The sequence below is a fragment of the Conger conger genome, chromosome 7 (genome assembly GCF_963514075.1).
Source record: "Conger conger chromosome 7, fConCon1.1, whole genome shotgun sequence".
Classification (NCBI taxonomy): Eukaryota; Metazoa; Chordata; class Actinopteri; order Anguilliformes; family Congridae; genus Conger; species Conger conger.
This window is the reverse complement of record NC_083766.1, coordinates 25879108-25902185: the sequence shown is the minus strand read 5'-3', so window position 1 is coordinate 25902185 and position 23078 is coordinate 25879108. Positions and strand designations below refer to the sequence as shown.

The 23078-nt window shown below is 47.6% G+C and overlaps 1 protein-coding gene across 1 annotated transcript in view; it reads left to right on the top strand.

Moving 5' to 3' along the window:
* Window positions 1-23078, top strand: part of LOC133132305 (rho GTPase-activating protein 26-like) — an 80825-nt gene that overhangs the window by 14135 nt on the left and 43612 nt on the right. The window contains exons 2-7 of the mRNA XM_061247647.1: window positions 17709-17804; window positions 19446-19507; window positions 20231-20302; window positions 21659-21760; window positions 21940-22050; window positions 22453-22557. Of these exons, the coding sequence (XP_061103631.1) occupies window positions 17709-17804; window positions 19446-19507; window positions 20231-20302; window positions 21659-21760; window positions 21940-22050; window positions 22453-22557 (548 nt within the window). The remainder of the gene's footprint in view (window positions 1-17708; window positions 17805-19445; window positions 19508-20230; window positions 20303-21658; window positions 21761-21939; window positions 22051-22452; window positions 22558-23078) is intronic.

The window sequence follows — 23078 nt, the reverse complement described above, 5'->3', positions numbered from 1 at the left end:
TGTGCTGTCAGGTCACGGGAGACGGAGAGGGGAGGAAGAGAGACTGAAAGAGAAAGTGATGGAGAGAAAGAGTGATGGCAAGAAAGAAAGATGGAGAGAAATTCCGGAGAGAGAGAGAGAAAGAGAGAGAGAGCTCTGGGTTCTGCCCTAGTTCTGTTTATCAGTGCCAGGCTGTTTCCAACACATCGTAGACACCCTCCCCCCTCCTGTCTGTCTTGCTCAGATAAGAGGACCCCTCTGCTGCAGACTTAACCAGCTCAGTGTGGAAATTCATGTAGAGGTCTTACACACACACACACGCACACACACACACGCACGCACGCACGCACACACACACACACACACACACCCACCCACACCCCCCTCTCCCTGAATCCCTTCTGTCTGTTTCTCCGACACACACACACACACACACACACACACATACACACACCCAGGCACACGCAGGCACACAATTGTCCAGACACCCACTTTAGATAGGACATGTTCCCTATATAACTACACACATCCACTCATTCTGCTCTGATAGCACACTTATCTCCCAATTAGATACACAAACGAATGCACACACACCCACACTCATGCTTTTATTAACATGCTTCATTCGATAACCGCCTGGAGTCTGTGACTTTTCCTTAGATTACTGTTCTACTCCCTCTCTCTGTCTTTATTTGTGTCTGTCTGTCTGTCTGTCTTGCCTTCTGTATCTGTTTCTTTCCCTCCTAAATGATTCTTAGTGAGAGCATTTGAAGAAAACAGACACGGTCGTACTAACGGCTGGCTGATCATTGAATCCCAACCAGGCTTAAGCCACGCCCCTGGTGATAGCCACGCCCCCTGAGAAACGGACACCTGAGATCACTCGCCCCCCTGAGAACACACGGGGCAGAGATCTAAGCAAATCTTTCCTGAGGCTAATGGTGTCTAAGGTGCTCCCTTTCACTCAAACCCCCCACATTTCTTTTTCTATTTTTTTTGCTAAGTAGGAAAATATTTCCAGTGAGGTGCGGCAGTTTGACTGATTTCAAGATTTGCCAATGGGGGAAGACAATAACTTAAAACAAGCTGATATTTCATTACAGACATTTTTGCTGTGTGGTGGAGGGGTTGGGGTTTGGGACTAAGGCTCAGGATCAAAGTGAGTTTTTGATTTGTGTGAAGTGGAATTAGCAGAACTGCCTTAATATCGGTCAAATCTTTGGGGATGCATCAAACACACTGTAAGAGTATTGAATTTTTTTAATTTCAAACAAATGCAAATGAACTGCACTGTTTCTCCCCCGGGGTTAGGTTTTCTCTGTTTTACTGCAGAGAGCTCAAGGTCAGATAGTCACGTCTGCTGAGAGACGCGTTGTTATGGTTCTCTCTCTGCGTCGGTTTACAGGGGTTAAGTGGATCACTTCCTGTGCAAGTGGGTCACTTCCTGTTCAAGACGTTGGGCTGCACGGAGGGGGACTTCCATTTGCCCCCGGTGTCACTTAAAACTTTCTTTTAATCTTCTGAAATGATGCCGAATAACTTTTTCCCATTTACATTTTTCACTTCATCAATTTGAAATAGGTCTTCTATTTGTTATGCTGCACAGAGGTTTTGCGTGTTAAAAATACATTTCACACTTGTTTGGTCTCACCACTAAAGAGGAAGTGCATTGTCTGTCGCTGTCAGACACTGTCACACACTGTCACCTCTCTCTCTCTTCCCTTCTGGACAGATCCTGTCGCAGTGTTACTAGATGGCTTCCATCTCGTACTGCCACACACAGGCTCTGCGTGGACCAGTTAAACTGCTTTCATCCCACGGGCAAGCTGCCTCGACATCAGCTATGCTCCCCTCTGCTTAGAGTCTATAGTAGTGCTGCCCAACCCTGTTCCTGGAGATCTACCCGACTGCAGGTTTTCACTCCAACTGCAACAAAGCCACACCTCATTCAACAGTTAGAAATCTTGCGTGGTTGAAATGGAAAACCTACTGGATAGGTAGATCTCCAGGCACAGGATTGGGCAGCCCTGGTCTTGAGTCTGAACTAGGACTGCATGCTGCTTTTTGGTTTGCAGCTGGCACAAGTGTTGCTGCGTTAAGTTACTCTTCTGTAAACTTCTGGGTTGGAGCGCGTGTCAAGACACGGAAGCTTGATGACTCTTCGCCTGAGATAATTAGAGACGGCAAGCTATAAACTGAGCTCCTCAGAACTCCACCGACCTTCTCCACTCATCTGGCACCACTTTACCGCCCTGGCACCACTTTACCGCCTGCGGTCCGTTACTCCACTGTGCACTGTGCACGCGGTCTGTTACTCCACTGTGCTCACGGTCTGTTACTCCACTGTGCTCACGGTCTGTTACTCCGCTGTGCTCTGTGCACACGGTCTGTTACTCCACTGTGCACACGGTCTGTTACTCCACTGTGCACTGTGCACACGGTCTGTTACTCCACTGTGCACACGGTCTGTTACTCCACTGTGCACTGTGCACACGGTCTGTTACTCCACTGTGCTCACGGTCTGTTACTCCACTGTGCTCACGGTCTGTTACTCCACTGTGCTCACGGTCTGTTACTCCACTGTGCTCACGGTCGCGTTCAGCCTCACACACCCAACGCCTTCTCCAGGTCCCATCAGCGGAACCCAGGCTGCAACACAAGCTGACGGAATTGGGTCAGGATCGCCCTGGCAACTGTTTGGCCTGGAAACCGCCAATCGCTTTTTTGGTTCAAGTGTTGCTGAAACGGCCAGCCCTGGATGGAAGAGTCCGGAATCGTGCTTCCGAGAGGCAGCCTTCGGGAAGCGTCCATGGCGGGATTCGCTAGGGGCCTGGGATTGGAAGGGTGGAAGGTGGGGATATTGTACTGCTGGTTTGGAACAGGCATAGAAGAAAACAAGAAGAAATCTTCTGTGATTAAACGCAAAAAAAATTGGTATTTTGAGTAAAAAAGAGGTTTGTGTTCTGGAAATGTTTCAAGTTTCCTCAAAAAAGGAATCTAAATTCTGTATGAAGAACGGATGAAAATTGAATAGAAATTCAAACTCCCTTGAGTTTTATCCAAACTCCAAACCATAGATTGCCCATCTTTTATTTGAGATTTTGTTATGGTTCTAATACCACAGAATCAATGAGATTCACTCTGTATAGACTCACTCTTCACCGCTATTGACAGAAATGAAAGCTCTGAGACTATCCATTTTGGAAAAAGGCACATTTTTAAGGGTTTGTGCAAACACGGGGCCTGGATGGAAATCGGATCCCTTCTGAAAGGAGGAATGGAGCTCCAGGTCTCCTGGTCCTTTAGAGGAATCTCCAAACCCACAGCTACGAATTCTGGCACAATTTCATAAACACACATTCTGTTCCTGCTGCTGAATGGTGTACCCTGCAAAGCCAAAGTGCGGAACTGGCACAGCCCAGTGTGTTGTCCTGGAGGTCGGGGAAGTGGCAGGCGGGGTGGTCTAAGCTTCAGTGGAACTGCAACAGCTTGCAGGGAGTGGGTGGCATTCTCCCGAGATGCAACTGGCCATTTCAAAATGGGTGAAATGAGTATCTGCAGGTCTTCTGTTCCTGGCAGTGTCTTGCTGGCCTCTGGGAGTGCATTGGTCTGTATAAGAAAGTTTGGATTTGGAATAGGAATTAGGCCAAAGAAACTGCTTTTCTACATGCGTCTTTAGAAAATAGAAACCCCTGTTCGCATGCAACCGTACGTGGGCCTCGATGAATGCCCACCAGTTGCGCACCTGGACACTCTCTACACATTATCCACGAGGTGACAGGCAACGCTTTCAATTGGCCAGCTGCATTTGACGACCGTTCATTGCCCAGATTACAAGTGCCAGAGTGGAAATTTAGCCTTTTCCCGTGAGCGAGATTTGGTTTGTGAGTTTTGAGATGTGAATTGTATGCATTCACGTGTGAAATAGGACGGGCAGAAATGGTGAACGGGAAAGCAACTGAGGCGCAGTACGGCGCTTAATAAGATGGAGGCCTATAATATAATTATGTAAGCCTTTTTTTTTGTCTTTCTGTGGTGTATTTGTCTGCATTTTATTTCAGTTCAAAGGAATGCGACCATGTTGCTATGTGGTTCAAACACAGAGGCCAAATAAGGCTTTAAAAATGCAAGACTCTTCAGCATATATGAAAGCACCTCGTGTAGTGTTATTCAGAGCACTAAGAGTGAGAAATGGAAATGGAGTGTATTTTAAGCTCCATGATGTGATGAGAAGTTTGCTGATGGGTGCTGGAAAACCTGCTCGCTGTCTGGTCCGTGCGAGCAGAAGCAGAGGCAGCAGAAATACATAAATAAATAAAGGAAATGATATAACTGAAGAGCAGGGCACGGCAGGTTCTGCACAGCTTCTGTGAAGATCTGAGAAATACATGTAAACTATGGCAGCGCTCTGTTTACTGAACGCTATTTATAACAAGAGATACAGTCCGTCGCATGGAAATCATCATGAGTAATTGACTGCAGAAGACCAAGACATAGTTGTGATTAGTACTGAGTGAGTGAAGTACTTTTACTGTAAAACATTTGCATTCATAGGCTCCTTTGAGTAGCATTCATAGGCAGCCTTGACTAGTGTTCATAGGCAGCTTTGAGTGGCGTTCATAGGCAGCCTTGACTAGTGTTCATAGGCAGCTTTGAGTAGCATTCATAGGCAGCTTTGAGTAGTGTTCATAGGCGGCTTTGAGTAGCGTTCATAGGCAGCTTTGAGTAGCGTTCATAGGCAGCTTTGAGTAGTGTTCATAGGCAGCTTTGAGTAGCGTTCATAGGCAGCTTTGAGTAGTGTTCATAGGCAGCTTTGAGTAGCATTTCAGTGGGGGGGACAGTCCCTTTGACCCCTGACCCTGAGTGACCTTCAGCCCCCTTCAGCCAGAGTGGCTCCGCCCCTTCCTCTGGCTCAGTGCATGGGGGTGCAACTTATTAACGGCTGCGCCAAGGGGCGCGAGACAAAGGCAGAGGCTGCCGGTGGAAAGGAAGCTCAGGAAGTGTGCTGACTCACCCCAAAGCATCACCCCAATTCACTCAAAACATTGTCCCAATTTACCCCAAAACAATGCTCAAATTTACCCCAACCCATGAGACTGAGGAAACCTTCACCTCGCTTCATTGGCTAATAAAGTCCTCTCTGATTATTTGGGTAACCAATGTGACATTGAAACTTATTAAAGAGCATAATTTAATTTGGCACTTATATAAAGTGCATAGTTTCCTTCAAAACATTTTCCTGTACCCTATGGTCTCCTATGCAGAAACTCTGTGGACCTCTGGCTTATGCAGAAACTCTATGGTGGTCTGGCTCATGTAGATACTATATGGTCCTCTGGCTCATGTAGATACTCGATGGACTCTGGCTTGTACAAATACTCTATGGTTTTCTAGCTCATGTAGATGCTCATGTCGATATTCTATGGTCCTCTGACTCATGGTCTCTATGGTCTGTGAGAAGACACCTGTGTAGAGCTCACAATACCCAGCGAAGCTTCTTTGTGCCGGACTGGACAGGGGAAACCTGATCCATCCGTACAGCACATTGTGGAGCAGGTGACACCGCTCTCGCTGCTGTGAGCCAGAACAATGGCCTCTCGTCAGGCTGAGCCGGTCTCTACTACTCTACAGTATCCCATAAGCCCCTGCTCCAGTACCCACTCCACTACAGTATCCCATAAGCCCCTGCTCCAGTACCCACTCCACTACAGTATCCCATAAGCCCCTGCTCCAGTACACACTCCACTGCAGTATCCCATAAGCCCCTGCTCCAGTACCCACTCCACTACAGTATCCCATAAGCCCCTGCTCCAGTACACACTCCACTACAGTATCCCATAAGCCCCTGCTCCAGTACCCACTCCACTACAGTATCCCATAAGCCCCTGCTCCAGTACACACTCCACTACAGTATCCCATAAGCCCCTGCTCCAGTACACACTCCACTACAGTATCCCATAAGCCCCTGCTCCCGTACCCACTCCACTGCAGTATCCCATAAGCCCCTGCTCCAATTTCTACTTCTCTACAGTATCCCATAAGCCCCTGCTCCAGTACCCATTCCACTACAGTATCCCATAAGCCCCTGCTCCATTACGCATTCCTCTACAGTATCCCACAAGCCCCTGCTCCAGTACACATTCCTCTACAGTATCCCATAAAGGTCTGTCCACACCAAGTACAATAACTATATCTATAGTGCTTAAAATTTGGATGGTGCAGTTCACACCACAGCTATTACGACAATAGTGATTAACAATATCATTGGGGCCATTTTCAATCGAGTGTCTATTTCTAGAACGTTATCGTTCATCAGTGTGGATGCTCACGTCATTATCATTGTAGTTATCATTTAGCATTTCTGGTATGCACAGAGTGTCCTTGGGGAAGTGCACCAGGCAAGGTCAATAGAGCACAGAACAGTATTTGAATCCAAAACAAATACCCAACCCACGTCTGGTATCCACTCTTCTGCTGTATCCCCCGGCTTGGGCCACTTTGAGTTGGGGTGTAACTTTTGTGAAGTGTAGAAGTGTGTGTCTGTACGTGGGGTAGGCCGTAGGGGTTCTGCCTGCGAGGTGCCACCCCCCCCTGCCCTCCCCAGTCACTTCCTGTCCCAGGCCCCAATGTCCCCTAGTTTCTGCTGCATGTTTTCCTTTTTTTTTTTTTTTTTTTTTTTTTGCGTGGTTGTGCAAACAGCTACTTTAAAAACTACTGTACATCCTGTCAGCTTCTGCCTGCACCCAGGCCCCACTCCCAAACACGTCCAACATTCCCCAAGACCTTTTTATTTTTTCCAGAATCTCTACAGTTTCTTCCTGGAATGAATGGGTGGTTATATCCGCCGTGTGGGAGTGTGACACCGGGGTCGGGATGAGGGTGCGTGAGGGAAGGTTCACTCCAAGGCCGGACCTCGCCTAGTTTCAAATTTGCCACAACGCAGACTTTAATTAGATTTCTTTTTACCATGCGTCCCTGACATACGTCACAGACTGAAGACATTTTCCTCAGCCCTGGAGGAATACCTTTTTCAGCATTTCTTAGGGTGCACTAAACTCGCTCGCTGTAAATACTGTATTTTTCCCCTCCTCTGTTGTATTTGTTTTTCCAGTGCGGGAATTCCGTGGCCTTGTTGGATCGACTTTTCTTGCGCAGAGCGACAACTCTCGGTTTGCTGCGGCACATTCTCGGGAGGGGGGGAGAAAAAAACAAATCTAAGCATGGAAAATTTTACTACGACTGTGGAATCCTTTGACACGGGCCTACTATTTTTCAGGAGCCTTTTGAAATTTTTTTTTTCCTGGAAACCTCCGTATTTTTGTGCTGCTGTGTCAGCAGCGGCCGCCGTGGCGATGTCAGAAGCTCTGGAAAAGAATTCCGCCGCTTTTTGAAAAAAAAAAAGAGAGAGAGAGAGAGAGAGAGAGAGAGAAAGCCCGTTCATCAGGGCAGCCGCGGCTTTGTGCCGGTTGCTAGGAGACCCGAGCAATGTGGCCGAGCATTGTGTGACGGGAGGCGGGGAGGAGAATAGATGTGGGACGGGGGGGGCGGGGGGGGGTCTCTCTCTCTGTCTCTCACTCTTTCACTCTATCTTTCACTCTCTGTCTCTCCCTCTCACTCTATCTCTCCCTCTCTGTCTCTCCCTCACTTTCTCTCGCTGTCTCTCCCTCTCTCCCTCTCTGTCTCTGCCCCTCTTTCTCCATAGGCATTATTGCCCAGCTCCTAACACACTGCTGTCCTAACACACTGCTGTATGTGTGCTCCTAACACACTGCTGTCTGCGTGCTCCTAACACACTGCTGTCTGCGTGCTCCTAACACACTGCTGTATGTGTGCTCCTAACACACTGCTGTCTGCGTGCTCCTGCCTCTTTACTCCAGTGCCCTAATGAGGCCCTTTGTGCTGATAATTGCCCTTTGTTGTCTCGGGTTTAGTCAGGCATTGTCAAATTGTTTGCAGAAAGTTCGCTTTCTCCCTTTTTTTTTTAAACGAGGCGGCTTTAGTTTTGTTTGTCAACTTGCGGCTTTTTAAAGCGGCTTTTTAAAGCGGCTTTAGCGCCGCGGAGCTCCGCTCTTCCGCGGCGTAATTGACTCGGTAGCCCTTTGAGTGGGGGCGCTGGGAGGTCAGGCTGGCACGCTGCCTCTCCGCGTTGGTAATCTGAGGGCTGTAGAGTGGCTGGAAGGGTGGAAAGGGACAGGACCCCTCTCTCGCCCCTCGTTTGGGAGGGTACCGGTACATCCCCCTGATCCCAGCCTCCGTGCTGACACACGCACATGTGATCAAAGCCAGCTGTTGACCAAAAAACAAAGGGCGCCTTTCTACCGCGTGTTTGGCACCGCTCTTTTGTCACAGCTGTGTGTATGGTGCGGCCTTGCGTTTGTTCGTGTAAGTGAGTGAGTGTGTGTGTGTGTGTGTGTGTGTGTGTGTGTGTGTGTGTGTGTGCACGCGCACGTGTGTAAGTGCGTGTATAACAATCACACAGAACTGTCAGAATCACACGGAGCACTCACAGTGATGTCACAATCACATGGAACAGCCACAATCATACAAAACAGTCACTCTCAGAATTCTGGAGCGGAGGCATTCCAAAACCGTCTTGCACCTGTAACCTTTACCTGGCCAGGCCAGATCTGGAGCCCTGTACCCCTTTACCCGTTTCTCTGGCTTTGAAACAGGAAGTAATCTCAACTGCACCGCTGTCGTTCCTGTCCACCCGTCATTTTGGGAGAAGCTGCGTTTTTTCCGCCCCGCGGCACGCTGCACCCAGCCCCTGTGAGCGTGGCGGCTTCCCCCCACCGCTCGGGAAGGTGAAGCCGCCAGCGAGCGTGTTTACACAAGTGGGAGCGATTAAGAGCAGCAGACGCAGGAGGAGTAGCACGGGGACGCCGTGCGGATCGCACCTCGCTGCCACGCCCTTTGGGGCCGCCGCTAGCCGTGGCGGGTTGGGGGGGTTCTGCCGCTAGCCGTGGCGGGGTGGGGATGGGGGGGTTCTGCCGCTAGCCGTGGGGGGGTGGGGGTGGGGGGGGGTCTGCCGCTAGCCGTGGCGGGGTGGGGGTGGGGGGGGTTCTGCTGCTAGCCGTGGCGGGGTGGGGGTGGGGGGGTTCTGCCGCTAGCCGTGTTGGGGTGGGGGGGTTCTGCTGCTAGCCGTGGCGGGGTGGGGGGGTTCTGCCGCTAGCCGTGGGGGTGGGGGGGTTCTGCCGCTAGCCGTGGCGGGGTGGGGGTGGGGGGTTCTGCCGCTAGCTGTGGGGGTGGGGGGGTTCTGCCGCTAGCCGTGGTGAGGTTGGGGGGTTCTGCCGCTAGCCGTGGGGGTGGGGGGGGCGCGGGCAGCTGTGCTCCATCGGGCGGCACGCTGACTGTCGCCCCGACGCCTCTCCTCGTCTCCTCGTCTCCTCGATTCTCTCGGTGGGACGAATGTAGGTCAGTGTGCTTCTCCAGCGAGGAGAAGACCCTGACAGGTACGGGCTGGGAACGCTCGGACCCTTTCCCCCACATCAGGATGAGTAATGCAATGTGTTGGAAGTTACGACCCAACGTTGAGAGTAAAAGCACTAATAATTAAACTCCTCAGTGTTATGGTTCAGGAGTACATTCGGTCCCGCGGGGATGAGCAAAGACCGTGAGCGGCCATGTTTTGATTGGCGTGTGAGTGAAAGGAAAAAGAGTCTTGGTTGCAGACACTGCTGCACTCCAGGGCTTGGCCATGGTCTCACCCCCCCCCCCCCCACCCTCCCCCATTACGTAATAGAGGAATACTGATCTTTCCGAGGGAAAGGAGTCAGTTTTCCAAATGGATTCGGAATATCAAGGAGTTTTGGCTTTCCAATAGTTTTCCAGTCGGTTTTCCAACAGCAGAGATGTAGCTAGTGATACCGTTATGTCACCGCAAATGGAAATCCAACCTGAGAAACTGCATCAGCTTCAGCTGCTGGTATGATGTTCTTTGCACATGCCCCTGGTTGTCATAAGAATCAGGTAATAATAATCAGTCGGTTATCAGTATCACCATGTATCCAGCTCTATTAAAATCATAAGTACCCATGAATACCGTTCTTGCCCCAGTGTAATCCAGCTTGTTGGTTGTACATTAAGCAGAATCTCCCTTCACATCCTCATGAAATGTGAGGTACACGCCGTCTCGTACGGTTCGTGGCATGAGGCCAGGGCTCAGTGTTAACTGAAGTGAGTTAAACCAGGTGTCAGAGGAGTGCACTGTGTGTGATTATTCAGGCCTAATTCACTCAACTTTAGTTCATTCAAATCTCCATTTGGCACCGCTTAGCTAGCACAAAAGCCCTGTATGTGTGAAAAAAGAAGTCGGTTACTGAGACCGTGCTTTCCATTGATAAAAACTAAATACACTCTGTATATAACAGGGAGTGTTGGATAAAATCAGGGAACTGGGAGCGGATTTCCAGTGAAATGTCAAAATAAAGCGAAAACGATGGTAGGCATAGGCCTGTGCAATAAAACACATGTTTTAATGTGTTTCTGGGCAGGTTGACAGATTCACTTAAACATCAACGGTGCAGGAAGTAGTTGAAGTAAGCTGACTAGTCAGAACAAGCGTCGCCAGTTCTGTAGTTTTTCCACCCATTTGGGGTAGAAACTGGATGAAAAAAAACAGGGCTTGTGCTTTTTGGGGCGGGTTTTAAAATGCCCTGTGTACATGGTCAGACAGTGCATGGTGCGGTGCTTGAAAGAACGAAAGAATTAAAGAACCCTAAAACCGGAAAAGTCGATCGCTTCAGCGCTTGTTGCAGTCCCCTTCTCCTCAGGATTACAGGCATATCTGTGTCCTCAAGTGATGCTTTTTTGTGATACATTTAGTAGCATAATTGCGAAATAATTGTATGAGGTCACGCATCTCCTCACATGGTCCCATGGCTGCTTGTAATGTTGAAGCTGACAGGAGGACTGGCCGTGATTGGCCTATCCCAGCGGTCTCCATAGCCACGTCCTCCCCTGTACCGTGAGAACCGCCAGGGCCTCTGAGTGTGACGATGACGCGGCAGGAGTGGCCGGAGGAGTGGATTCCCACTTGCTGGAGGTCACCTTGGTGAGGTCGGGGGTGATATCTGGAGATTAGAAACCAGGGAAGTGAGGAAAAACCTCCCCCTGAATCCACCCCCCCCCCCCCCCCCATCTGTGAAGAGACTAGCTGCCAGTTCCTGGAGAAAAAGAAAATGCAATTTCACGCTCCTTGGTCCCTTCGGCCTCCGGTGCTCGGCCAGCTGCCCGGGGAAGCTGTCCATCCCAGCATAGTCTAATCAACAGTAAGTCCCTTTGGATCAGAGCATCAGCTACATAACTGTAATTTAACGTACTACGTGCTAAACTATGCTATGAACTCCAGAGCTCCAAACTACGCTTCCACATCAAGAGGAATGCAGAATATTTTTTTGCCATTTTCAAGCAAACTTGCCTTTCGGTGAAACCGTTATTTGTCTGCACGTACAGCATGTGCACGTCAGTGTGCTTTTCATTAACATCCGAGTGAAGTTCCGGAAACTCCGATACTGGCATTCCGAGAGGAAAAAATGTCCAAACGGATGAACGGGAATGTGGAGCTGCGCGCCGTCTCCCCGTTCCCATCTCTCCCTGATATGCTGTCGTTCCCTGGTATCCCATCATGGGAATGGCTGTCGTTTGCAGCCTGTTTAATGGTGCTGCAGTTCAGCTTATTTGGTTTTATGTAAAATTAGATTAAATGAGGCCGAGCTCCACAGAGCGACTTCTGAGATTTGTGATGCAGACTGAAAAAGTAGGGCATTTGGTATCGTTGATCTAACAGCAAATTTACTGTATGTACTGTAGTTTCTACATATGCACAAACATCCTACTACGATAGAAAAGGCATGGTCAGATGTGTACTGTATTATATTTGTCATGCATCACTCAAATTAAAGACCACAATTGAACGTAAAGGGAAATAGGTATTGGAAAATTGGTCAGTTTATTTATCTGTGGAGTAGGCCTGTATTATTCGTAGATTTAGTATCATTAAACAAGGTAACTGAATGCTGTTCTTAGCCTTTAGAGTATTTGCATGCATTGCTTGAAGTGTGATGCGGGGGGTAATGATGCTAATGATACCACACTTGAAATGCATCGTGGGTACTGTAGTTTTCATCTTCTGGTACGCTTAAGGAACCGTGCCTGTAAACGAGAACGGCAGGTTCAGTTCCTGTGTGGGCAGTGTAATTGTACCCTCCAGGAAGATATGCACAGCTGAATGTGAAGCATTTACAGTGAATGCTCAACTCACACAAGTAGGCGGTGGGGAAAAAAACTATATCTGACAAGCAAATGACTGATGCATGACTGCTGTTGCTCCAAGGCGCATATTCTTCCCGGGACCCCCAAAAACAATGTTCCCTTTTTCAGATGATTTACAGCCTGGGGCTACTTTTACTCTCCTCTAACACCCTTTCTATGGACGGGGGCCGTACGTCTTCATTCCGCCCTTGTGTTCGGCTCTCAAAGGCGTTTCTCTTCCAGTTCTAGGGACAAAGCTCGGCAAGAAAGGTCCTTTCTCTGGCGGATATCCTGTTGACACTGACATACTGTAAAGCCGGGTTTCTTCATTTGGGAAAGCTGCCGCGCCGTACCGCAAGCCGGCTTCTTGCTCTTTTCAGGGCGCCCTTTGTATGTCCAGAGCGGCTACAATACCAGCGTAACAAGCGCGGCACTGTGTGTCTATGGAGTGCCGGTCGTGTCCTATGGAAAGGAATGCGCGATACTACAGGGAGCGCTTTCAGCGAATGTGCGTTACGCGAGGACTCTTTGGCATCGCAGCTCTCTGCAGACGCCCGGAGGAACCGTCCTCATGACGCAGCGTGGTCATTTTCCCTAAACGGCGGTTTTCCGAGCGCTCGGCCGGCCCCGTTTGGCAGCCGCCGGGAAGCTCGGCCGCTCTGCCGTCGCTCCGGGTCAGACGAGAATGTGCTGAAGTGACTTTTTCTGCCGGTCGAAAAATGAGGAAATGTGAACATGTCACAAATAGATGATGTTGATCCGGCGCTTGGTCTTTTCGGACATTTCTACATTAGATCACGCTCACTGGAAGGCGCTTTGATCCAAAGTGACGTACAGCTGTGGGGAACGTCACTGTTACTCTCAGGAATACAAAAATCTGAGATCACCAGTAAGGCACAGAGGCCAATTTATAGTCAGTATGGGTTAATGTTAACGTTACATTAGTTATTTAGCTGACACACTGAAACGGGACAATACCCCTGGCTCAAGGGCCCAACAGCTGTGCTGATCTTACCGTGGCTACACCAGGGCTTGTACTACCAACATTCCAGGTCCCAGTCAAGCACCTTAGCTACTAGGCTATAGTATAGTATAGTTAGTATAGGCTTAACCTAAAAAACAATTTGTATTGTAAAAAAACAAAAAACAGTAAACATATAGCTATACGTAGAACATTATCCAAAATTAAATCCAAAGAAAGAAATAGAAAAAGAAAGGGCACCCCATATAAAACGAATTTTCCAGATCAGTATTATATAGCACATATGTATATTATATAATATGTGCTATATATCTCATTGTCAGAATTGTCAGTTGCCCTGGGCAAGGCTTTCTGCAAAAACAAATACGCAAAGCGATTTAATGGAATGCTGGTTTTATTCTCCTCTCAATCTCATACTGGAACAGAAAACCAGAGAGCGCTCTGTATCCAGGGCACAAAACGACATGCCTAAACGTCTGGCTTGAAATGGCTCTTTCATTGTCTCTTTGGCGTTAATGAGCCAACACAAGCCCCGTACAAAAACAGGCTCTTATGAAGGTGTCTTAATTTAAATCCTGCTCATTAGCACTCCGCATTTCTGAGAAGAATATAAAAAAAATAGTACAAGTGTAAAACCACAAGAAGCTTTAATCACATCACGTTCCTTTAATATAAAAAAGGGAAGCTGTGTCGTTTTTTTTTTTGCGTGAACCGCTCAGTGCTCGTCATGTTTTGGTGTTCCCCAAGGGTCAGATTGGTACAGTGGCTGTGTTGCTGGGGGCCTGAGGTGTGCGGCCTGGTTTTTTTCCCCTCTCTGTACAGTCAGAGACTTTGTTTCCGCGGTTCCGGAACAGCGCGGCAGTGTTCCATTGTGTGCTGACGGCTCTCGGAACACAGAGGACACTGTGTGAGAAGAATGAAATGAGGGGGATTTTTTTAATAAGACGAGGAGGGGCAGGGCTTTTTAGGCGGAGGGGGGGGTTGGGTGGGATGAGGGCGGAGAAGGGGTGGCAAGTCGCCGGGGTCGCTTATTTTTAGCATAGTTCTCTGTTATCCTTCCTCTGGCTCTCGGGCACGTGGAAGTTCATTGCCAAAACAGCCCGGAACCCTGGAGTCTTCTGTTAAACAACACGCATCTCCCCTTCTCTCTCTTCTCTTCTATTTTGTAGTTTATTTTTACCCCTCAGAAATAGCCTCTACCAGTTTGGGGTCAAAATGAGCGACACTTTGAAAAATAGAAAGGGCTGTGGTGAGCAGTTTGGAAATCCCCGCCTCTCTACTTTCAGGTAGTCACCTGATTTCCCATAACAGGTGTTATGCATGTTAGTTTCAGGGTGAGATGCAGGGGAAAGTCATTTTCTAGTGCTGCTGCTATTACCCTATTACGTACAGTGATACGGTCAGTGAATGCTCTATAGTGTCTGGTCTGGTCTTAAGGAAAAAGACTTGGGTCGGCTTGCTAAATATTTGATTTCAGTGAAACGGTGTGCTTCCCGGGGTCTCTATGGCAACATGGCTCAGCGGACGTGCCATTGGCCAGCTCCGGGCAGAGAGAAAGCCCAGGTGAAGCGGGGTGAACCGGTGACCGTATGCGGTTAAACGGTCCACAGCCAGAGCCGTGTTTGTGCCCACTCTCACGGCTTCTGTTGTGTAAATAAGTCTGTTTATCCGCCTGCACCCACCAGAGACCGTAGAGTTTACCAGCAACACAGCACTGTTTAGTATGAAACCATAGTCGCCAGTAATGTGGTCCTTATCATTTTGGGTTCTGATTTAGTCAGAGAAAGAGCCCACTTAGATGTTTTGCGGTCCTGATATCTTCTGTAGTCTGTGTTTACTACAAAGACATCCCTGTCAGACTCCAGGAAGAGAATTGCTTATGTTAGAGGACTCATGTTGGAGAATGGCTTGTACTTTTAAGACTAAAGTAAGGGGAATCAAGTTTTTAAGACTTCAGTTAGAGGACTCGTCTTGTAGAACTGCTTGTGTTTTGTTCTATTCTCTGCAGTACTTAATTACATTTCTCCAATATTTTAGCAGTGGAAAGTATTTGCATTTCAGAAAGATGATCCGTTTGTTGTGTATTTGGTTCGGCAGTCGCTGGAATTTTGTTTTTGTCAGAGGACAGCCCTCATTTTGAGTAAGTCTTCAGTAAATATTTAATTAAATTGTTTTAATTGGAGTACCCTCAGTCCCTCCATAATTGATGTGCTCCACATCAGGGACATCTGATGCAGTTAATCAAGGCCTTGATCAGTTGTATCGGGTGTTTGGAAGCTTACTTCTAAGCTAAGCTTACTGCAGTATTGCATGCAACACTTCACTGAAACAAGTTTAGCAATTTCATCTAAGCAGGCAAAAAAAAAAAAAAAAAAAAAAAAAAAACTGGCAACCCTCAATGTAAATGTTTTGTTTTGTGGCCATTACATAACACCAGCAATTTTTTCAGTCAGCTGATTGCAGTGGCTTGTAGCATACTTATGTGGGGTAACACTTTATTTGAAAGGTCTTACATAAGAGCTACAAATCACATTCAAAAGCACTACATGCGCATTCATAAGCACTTATCTCAATAACCGACGTAATAACCTTGTGTCAGTTCACTTGGTACGTCATGGTAATGTCACTTGCTGCATCACTGTGGCCATAACACATATGCCTATTTGCAGTTATTGACATAAGCACTTATGAATGTTTATGTAGTACTGACATAAGCACTTATGAATGGGCTATGCGGTGCTTATATACTATAGTTATATAGCTCTTATGTAGGTGCCTTCAAATGAAGTCTTACCCTTTATAGCATATAATTTCAGATAAAACATATCACTCAATTTAAGAAAAAAAAAAAAAGGAGCCTAGTTTTTATTTCTCAGTTTGTATTTGAATGTCCTCGGTTCCCTAACACTGCAGCTGGTCCAGCCACTGAACCAGTGATTCATCTATTGTGGGATGGGCAGTGAACCAGTGATTCTTCTATTGTGGGATGGTGCAAGAGCACCTGGACTCTTGCTCCAGCATCAGTTGGATGGCTGGGCTGTTTCATCATATCAGCTGTATGCTGCTGCCTCTGTTCTAGCATTTTTCCGTCACCTGTAGCACAAATGCACACTGCTAGCTTATATCATTGGACTGATATCCAAGTGCTTGTCACACTGTTTTGTGAAGGGGTTTTACTGCTCAATGGCCACTTTACAGGGTCCTCTCTGTTTTAGTGATCGCTGCCCTTTGTAGATACGCTGTAACACTTGACAGCATAGAGCTACTTAATGCGCACAAGAACCGCTGCTCTGACGTGTAGCCGTAAACACCATAGTGGAAATCTACCACCTGCTTTAACAGATGTTATTATTGGCAGTTATTGCGGTTATTATATGTAGGTATGTAGTCCGGAATTACTTGGCACCCTTGATAAAAATGCATATAGGCTGTGGTAAACAAGCACTATTACGAAGATGTAATCTACTGTATTTTCCCCACGTTGGAAAATATTGTACATTATTTATGATTCAGTGGAATCAACCGAAATGTATTTCCAAGAAATGTGTTGTTTATTTGCATTAAGGGCGCCAGTAATTCTGACTGCATCTGCGTTGTCTTTAATCTAATTATTTGATATGCGGTGTTATTGCTTAATTATACGTGGGTAAAAATATTTTCCATTCGATAAATCCTTCTGACCATTTTTCACGTTATTTCCTTGACCCACGGAACGACGGTTCACATTACTCAAGCCCAGTCCGTGGCCGAGCCATTTTTGGGAACAGACGCGTTGCTTCCTCCGGAGTGCCATGCTAAATGGTGAGAGGGGAGCGTAGCGAAAGTGAGAAGTGATGAAGATTGAAGGGCTGTTACGACACTACATACCGCGGCCCGCCGTGCATTCTGGGAAAGGTCTCGGGTACGGCGTGTAACGGATTCTAGCAGTCAAGAGGTTCCCACAACCTCCCTGTACATGTGCCTCGCGCGCCAACGCGTCTGACATCGCACTGTCACTCGCTAATCCTCCGGGAGACCTTTTCCAGCTTGTCCCTGTTAATAATCGCTAAATCTGTTTAGCAGTTTTTTTTTTTTGTCTCCAATTCAAAGCTAAATTGCGATGTCTCTTAGCAAATTCCTCCTCCTGATGATGACGCATATCGGGTACGGAGTGATTGTGGATGTTCAGTACAGCGCTACGGCGCCAAAATGTGATACGTTTGTGTATTTAACACAGGCGATGTTCTCACACGCGCTTTACGAGGGCAACCTCTGAACCCAATTTAGAGAACGGCTGTGGGTTGTTTCTGGCGAGATTGCTCCGAACACAAATGCAGTTAAAGCATGTGAAAAAGATACAGTTGGAGTTCTGAGTTGGAATAAAAAAAACATTCCCCCTAGAAATAGACACATGGTGGCTTCCTGCTGCTAGGTTTATGCCACACCTTCCCGCCACAGCTGTAGATGACAACAACCCCCCTTGGGCCTTTTTTTAATCCCTGCCTCTCTCCTCCAGACCTGTCCATGGCCAAGAGGAAGTTCGCAGAGTCCCTGAACGAATTCAAGTTCCAGTGCATCGGGGATGCTGAGACGGATGATGAAATATGCATTGGTAAGCAGTTCCGTCCGGCCTGCTAAACACTCCTTGGCTAATCAGCACCCTCAGGGAAGTGCCCTTAAAGTACCTGTTTCTGTCTGTGTGTATAACAGCCCAGCCCTGGTCTCACTTTTTATTGTTTCAGGCAAACCATCGTCACAACTCACATGAGCTTATCTTAACCCTTCAAAGAGTAGTTATTTTTTAAATATATATATATATATATTTTTGGAACGTTCTTCTCTCAGAATTCTAAGTCAGTGTTCTAGAACTCCATTGCTTCAGTTGCTAGTAGTACTTGTGACATCAGCATTAGAATGTTCAGTCCTGTTCAGAACATTCTAATCACGTTTGCGATCTCACTATACTATACTTCTATCACATTTTGCAAAATAATTTCAGATTATTGTCCGTTGTTGCTTTATCTATGTTTTGGCTTCATATTCATCATATTGAAGCTCTTATGTCATGAATCCTATAGAGCAGGGCTCTCAAACTCCAGTCCTGAAGGGTCCACAGTCTGCTGGTTTTTGTGATTTCCTTACAATCGGCAGCCGGTTTAGGCCTTGGAAACAAGGTGTGCGAACTCTCGCCAATCGATGACTTAACATGTGCAAACAGTGTCTTATCAGGAAGTTATGCTAAAAATGGCTGAGACTGGAAATGCCAGATCAAGGTTCCTTTGCCTGGCATTCGAGTCGATGCTGAAAAGTCAAATGTGACTCGGTTATATAACTGTGTAAGTTAAGTAAGACGGGCGTGAGGAGGCACTCCGTTTAAAATGTTGTAATGTTCGGAGTGGACACACCCGCGTCTGTCACCACGACGGCCTGAGACGGTGAAGCTAAACCGTGCGGTCGGCATGGAAACAACATGATAACACGCTGAAGTCACAGTCCGTAGAAGCGTCTGAAGTGTACCCAGAGTGCTTCGCTTCTTGAATGACAGGGAGAACTTGCTGAAACCTCAGCTTATTTCCTCTTAGCCGGAGCGGTTTCTGAACCCCCTGACAGTAATCTGTTTCACATTACTGAAACAATGGTGCATCTATTGTAATAACCAAGACCATTTGTTTAAATTATTTGCATCCATTTAATTTCGAGGGCAATGTCTACGGTCCCTGGTTTGATTTGAGTAGACTGGAAGGAAGGCACGGGTCGTTGACTCTTTTTGGTTTCGGGGCGTAATTGTGCCACGTTTCCTCAGAACACTGCCGCACATTTTAGTGGTGAGGGAGAGCGATGCATCAAAAGCCCAGAATCGATTGACCTTTGACCTGCCGCATGCTATTTGAGCATCTCTGCTGGTGTCATGTTTTACTGAGGTGCATTAAAGTGATAGACTGCATTTAATTCTGCGCGGGCCTCTTATTATGAGGCTTACCTCACTCCAGTAACTGTCTGTAATGTGTTTCAAATGGGGAGCGACAGGCTGCAAGCTGGCGTTCTTATAACGGCTGCTTTAGGTGTAAACTCAAAATGAAAATCTTGACGGCAGTTCATCACAATCACAGTGTCGGTTCATAGTTTGGAATGGCTTGACGATGGGAATGTGGTAAAACTGTGAAATGAGCAGGAACCCGCTATCGTTAAGCCATGGTATTTCTCCAGGGAGGGGAGCGTTGTCCTGAACCTTCTCCTTCTTTCACCTCCCCAGCCAAGTCGCTGCAGGAGTTTGCCGGCGTGTTGCGGAACCTGGAGGATGAGCGGACCCGCATGGTCAGTGCTTTCTGCTGATCCTACACACGGCAGGCCTGGGGCGAATACGTCATTGTTTTGGATTCGAATTCTTTTCAACTCGTCCGGTGTGTTGGATCTTGGTTGAGCGCAGTAACATATTTGAATCCAGAACGATTACGTGTTTGACCCAGGTCTGCTGCACAGGCACACGCACACACGCAGGAAGTCATACACACACACGCAGTAAGTCACACATGCACACACACACACGCATGCACACGCACACACGCACACACGCACACACACACGCACGCAGTCACACAAGCGCAGAAAGTCACACACATACACACACAGTCACACACGCAGGAAGTCACACACACACGCAGTAAGTCACACATGCACACACACGCATGCACACACGCACACACACACACGCAGTCACACAAGCGCAGAAAGTCACACACATGCACACACACGCATGCACACAGGCACACACACACGCACATGCACACAGGCACACACACACACACACACGCAGTCACACAAGCACAGAAAGTCACACACACACGCACACAGTCACACACACACAGAAAGTCACACACACACGCACACAGTCACACACACACAGGAAGTTACACGCACACGCACACGCACACACACACACACACACACACACACGTCGGGGGTAAGCACCACAGGGGAGAGAGGACCTCCAGTTGACTCCATCTCTCACTCTCTCTTGCTCCTCTCTTTCGCCTGCAGATCGAAAACGCCGGCGATGTCCTGATCACCCCACTGGAGCGGTTCCGGAAGGAGCAGATCAGCGCTGCCAAGGTGACCCCCCTCTCCCCTCTCTTAAGAACAGTGGTCCTCACTCCTGGGCCTGGAGAGCCAGAGGGTGTACTGGCTTTTGTTGTTACTCAGCCCTTAACTATGTAATTAATGCATTAATTGATCAATGAACTGATCAAAAGAATTGGTTGCTGATTTTTAAGGTGAAAACGAAGAACCAGCACGCCCTGCGGCTCTCCAGGACCAGGAGTGAGGATCACTGCCTTAGAACACATTTGTGAGGGGTGGATGTGTAGCAAATTTTATGGGAGACAACTCCATGTGCATTATTCATGTCTGTTTTTTTTCCTGGTCGTTATTCTGTTTTGCGGAAAGCTGTTCTGGGAATGGTTAAATTTGATAACACTGACACCTTCTGGCCAACCAAGGTATTGTGTATAGTTTTTTTTAAGTGGTGATACCAATTTGCACAAAGTAGCACACCTTTATGCACAGACCACAATTTCCATTTTTATAGATTTGCATTTACTGATGCATATCAGATTAGCGCTATGCTCAAAGATGCAGCTCACTGACTTTAACATTTCACACATTCGTTTCCATATTTACGCAGCAAACTGCCAGATTAATCGAAGCTTAAATTCTGTTTTTCATATAGTTTTCATAACATTGATCACACACATTGCACAGTCCTCATACGTTTTGCTTTCTGTTACACATTACTGAGTGACACAAACAACCTAAACCAAAAACCTTTCAACGATAAAACCTAAAGGCGTGCTGTAAAATTCAAACAAATTGTCTAGCTGAATTTCACCTGAAAATGGGTTTCTACCTGGCTTAGAATTGCTAGAATACTGCTGTACCAACTGGCCCAATTCAGATGAAAGATTTCAAAACCGGCCAGTCTAAAAGGGTTTCATTGCCTGGCCGGTTTTGAAACGTTGTCGCCAGGTGCGGCTTTGGGTTGTAGGAACAGGGGACAGGACGGGTCCTGCAGCTGTTAGCGCTGAGTGTGAGCGGTACAGATACGAGGAGCCTGTTTCTGGGACAGGGCGATGACATCACGCCTTCAGCAGGTGCCCTATCAGTGAGATAATACGAAACAGCTGGAGGGACCCACCCTCAACTTCCTCTGCTGCTCTCTCTCCGTGTGTGTGTGTGTGTGTGTGTGTGTGTGTGTGTGTGTGTGTGTGTGTGTGTGTGTGTGTACACAGTACGGAGAAATATCAAGGCATAAAGTGCAACCAGAACTGACTCCCCACTGACTTTTTTAGCAGGAAGGAGAATGATATCCGTCCCAAATCACTTCCTTAACTGACGTGTCGAGGGCGCTTCAGATTAGGCCTGTTTGCATCTGGCTGTTCTTCTTCTTTGGTAACGTGCCGTTTGTCACAGGAGGCCAAAAAGAAGTACGATAAGGAGACTGAGAAGTACTGCGGGGTCCTGGAGAAGCACTTGAGCCTGTCGTCTAAGAAGAAAGAGGCGCACCTTCACGAGGTGACCACACATCCTCCAGGCCTTCCCGCTACATTTAGACCCAGCTGAAGCTGGTCACGCTGGTTTAGGCTGTCCTCCTACCTGGGTTTAACTACCTACTCGCCAGCGTATAGTCCAGTGTGGGTTTGAGGATGTCGGTGCGGTCGGCGCTGACCCGCTGTCCGGTGTTCTTCCCGCAGGCGGACAGCCAGGTGGACCACGTGCGCCAGCACTTCTACGAGGTCTCGTTGGAGTACGTCTTCAAGGTGCAGGAGGTCCAGGAGCGGAAGATGTTTGAGTTTGTCGAGCCGGTAGAGAACTCCTCTCCTCCCCTCCCCTCCCCTCCCCTCTCCTTTCCTTTTTTTAGTCTATACTGCTCTCTGCTGGCTGGTTATCTGCGTCTTACAGAAAAAAACACAAATACATCTCAGTGTGAATGGACCTTACTAGCCAGTGAGCTGTAATTATAATGATCATTTATTATTCTTATTATCATAGTAATATGTACCCATTGGCTTTCCGGTCACTCATTTGTCATGATTTTGGACGTAAAGTCCAAAGTAAGGTATATACAAAGTCACAGAGCACAGCCTTTCTCTCCTTGACTCTCTCTGTCCTTGACTCTCTCTCTGATTCTCTCTTTCTCCTTGACTCTCTCCTTGACTCTCTCTCTCCCTGATCTGATTTTCTCTCTCCTTGACTCTGTGCTGCAGCTGCTGGCATTCCTCCAGGGGCTGTTCACGTACTACCACCACGGGTACGAGCTGGCCAAGGACTTCAACCACTTCAAGACGGACCTCACCATCAGCATCCAGAACGTGAGGGCCTGAGGGAGCATGGATGGGAAATCTAAAAAGGGGAATAAAAATCAAAATTTAATCACGTAACATTAAATTTTAACTCTGAGCTCCTCTAGCCTGGCTGTTTTTCTGAAAGCTTTCACTTCTGATCTGAATCACTTCATATGCTGATGTCAGCCTGGAAGCTCTCGAGACAAAAAGCAAAAAAACCTAAGAATAACATAAGAAAATGGAGAGAACAGTCCATTCATCCCAGCAATGCTCGCCTTTTCCTACCCCTAAGTGTACCTACTGCTTAGTTTGCCTAAAATCTAGATAGTATGTAGCTCCATATTGGTAAATGGTAAATGGCAGGCATTTATATAGCGCCTTTATCCAAAGCGTAGTACAATTGATGCTTCTCCATAAACCCATTCACACACACACTCACACACCGACGGCGATTGGCTGCCATGCAAGGCAGCGACCAGCTCGTCAGGAGCATTTGGGGGTTAGGTGTCTTGCTCAGGGACACTTCGACACAGCCCAGGCAGGGGATC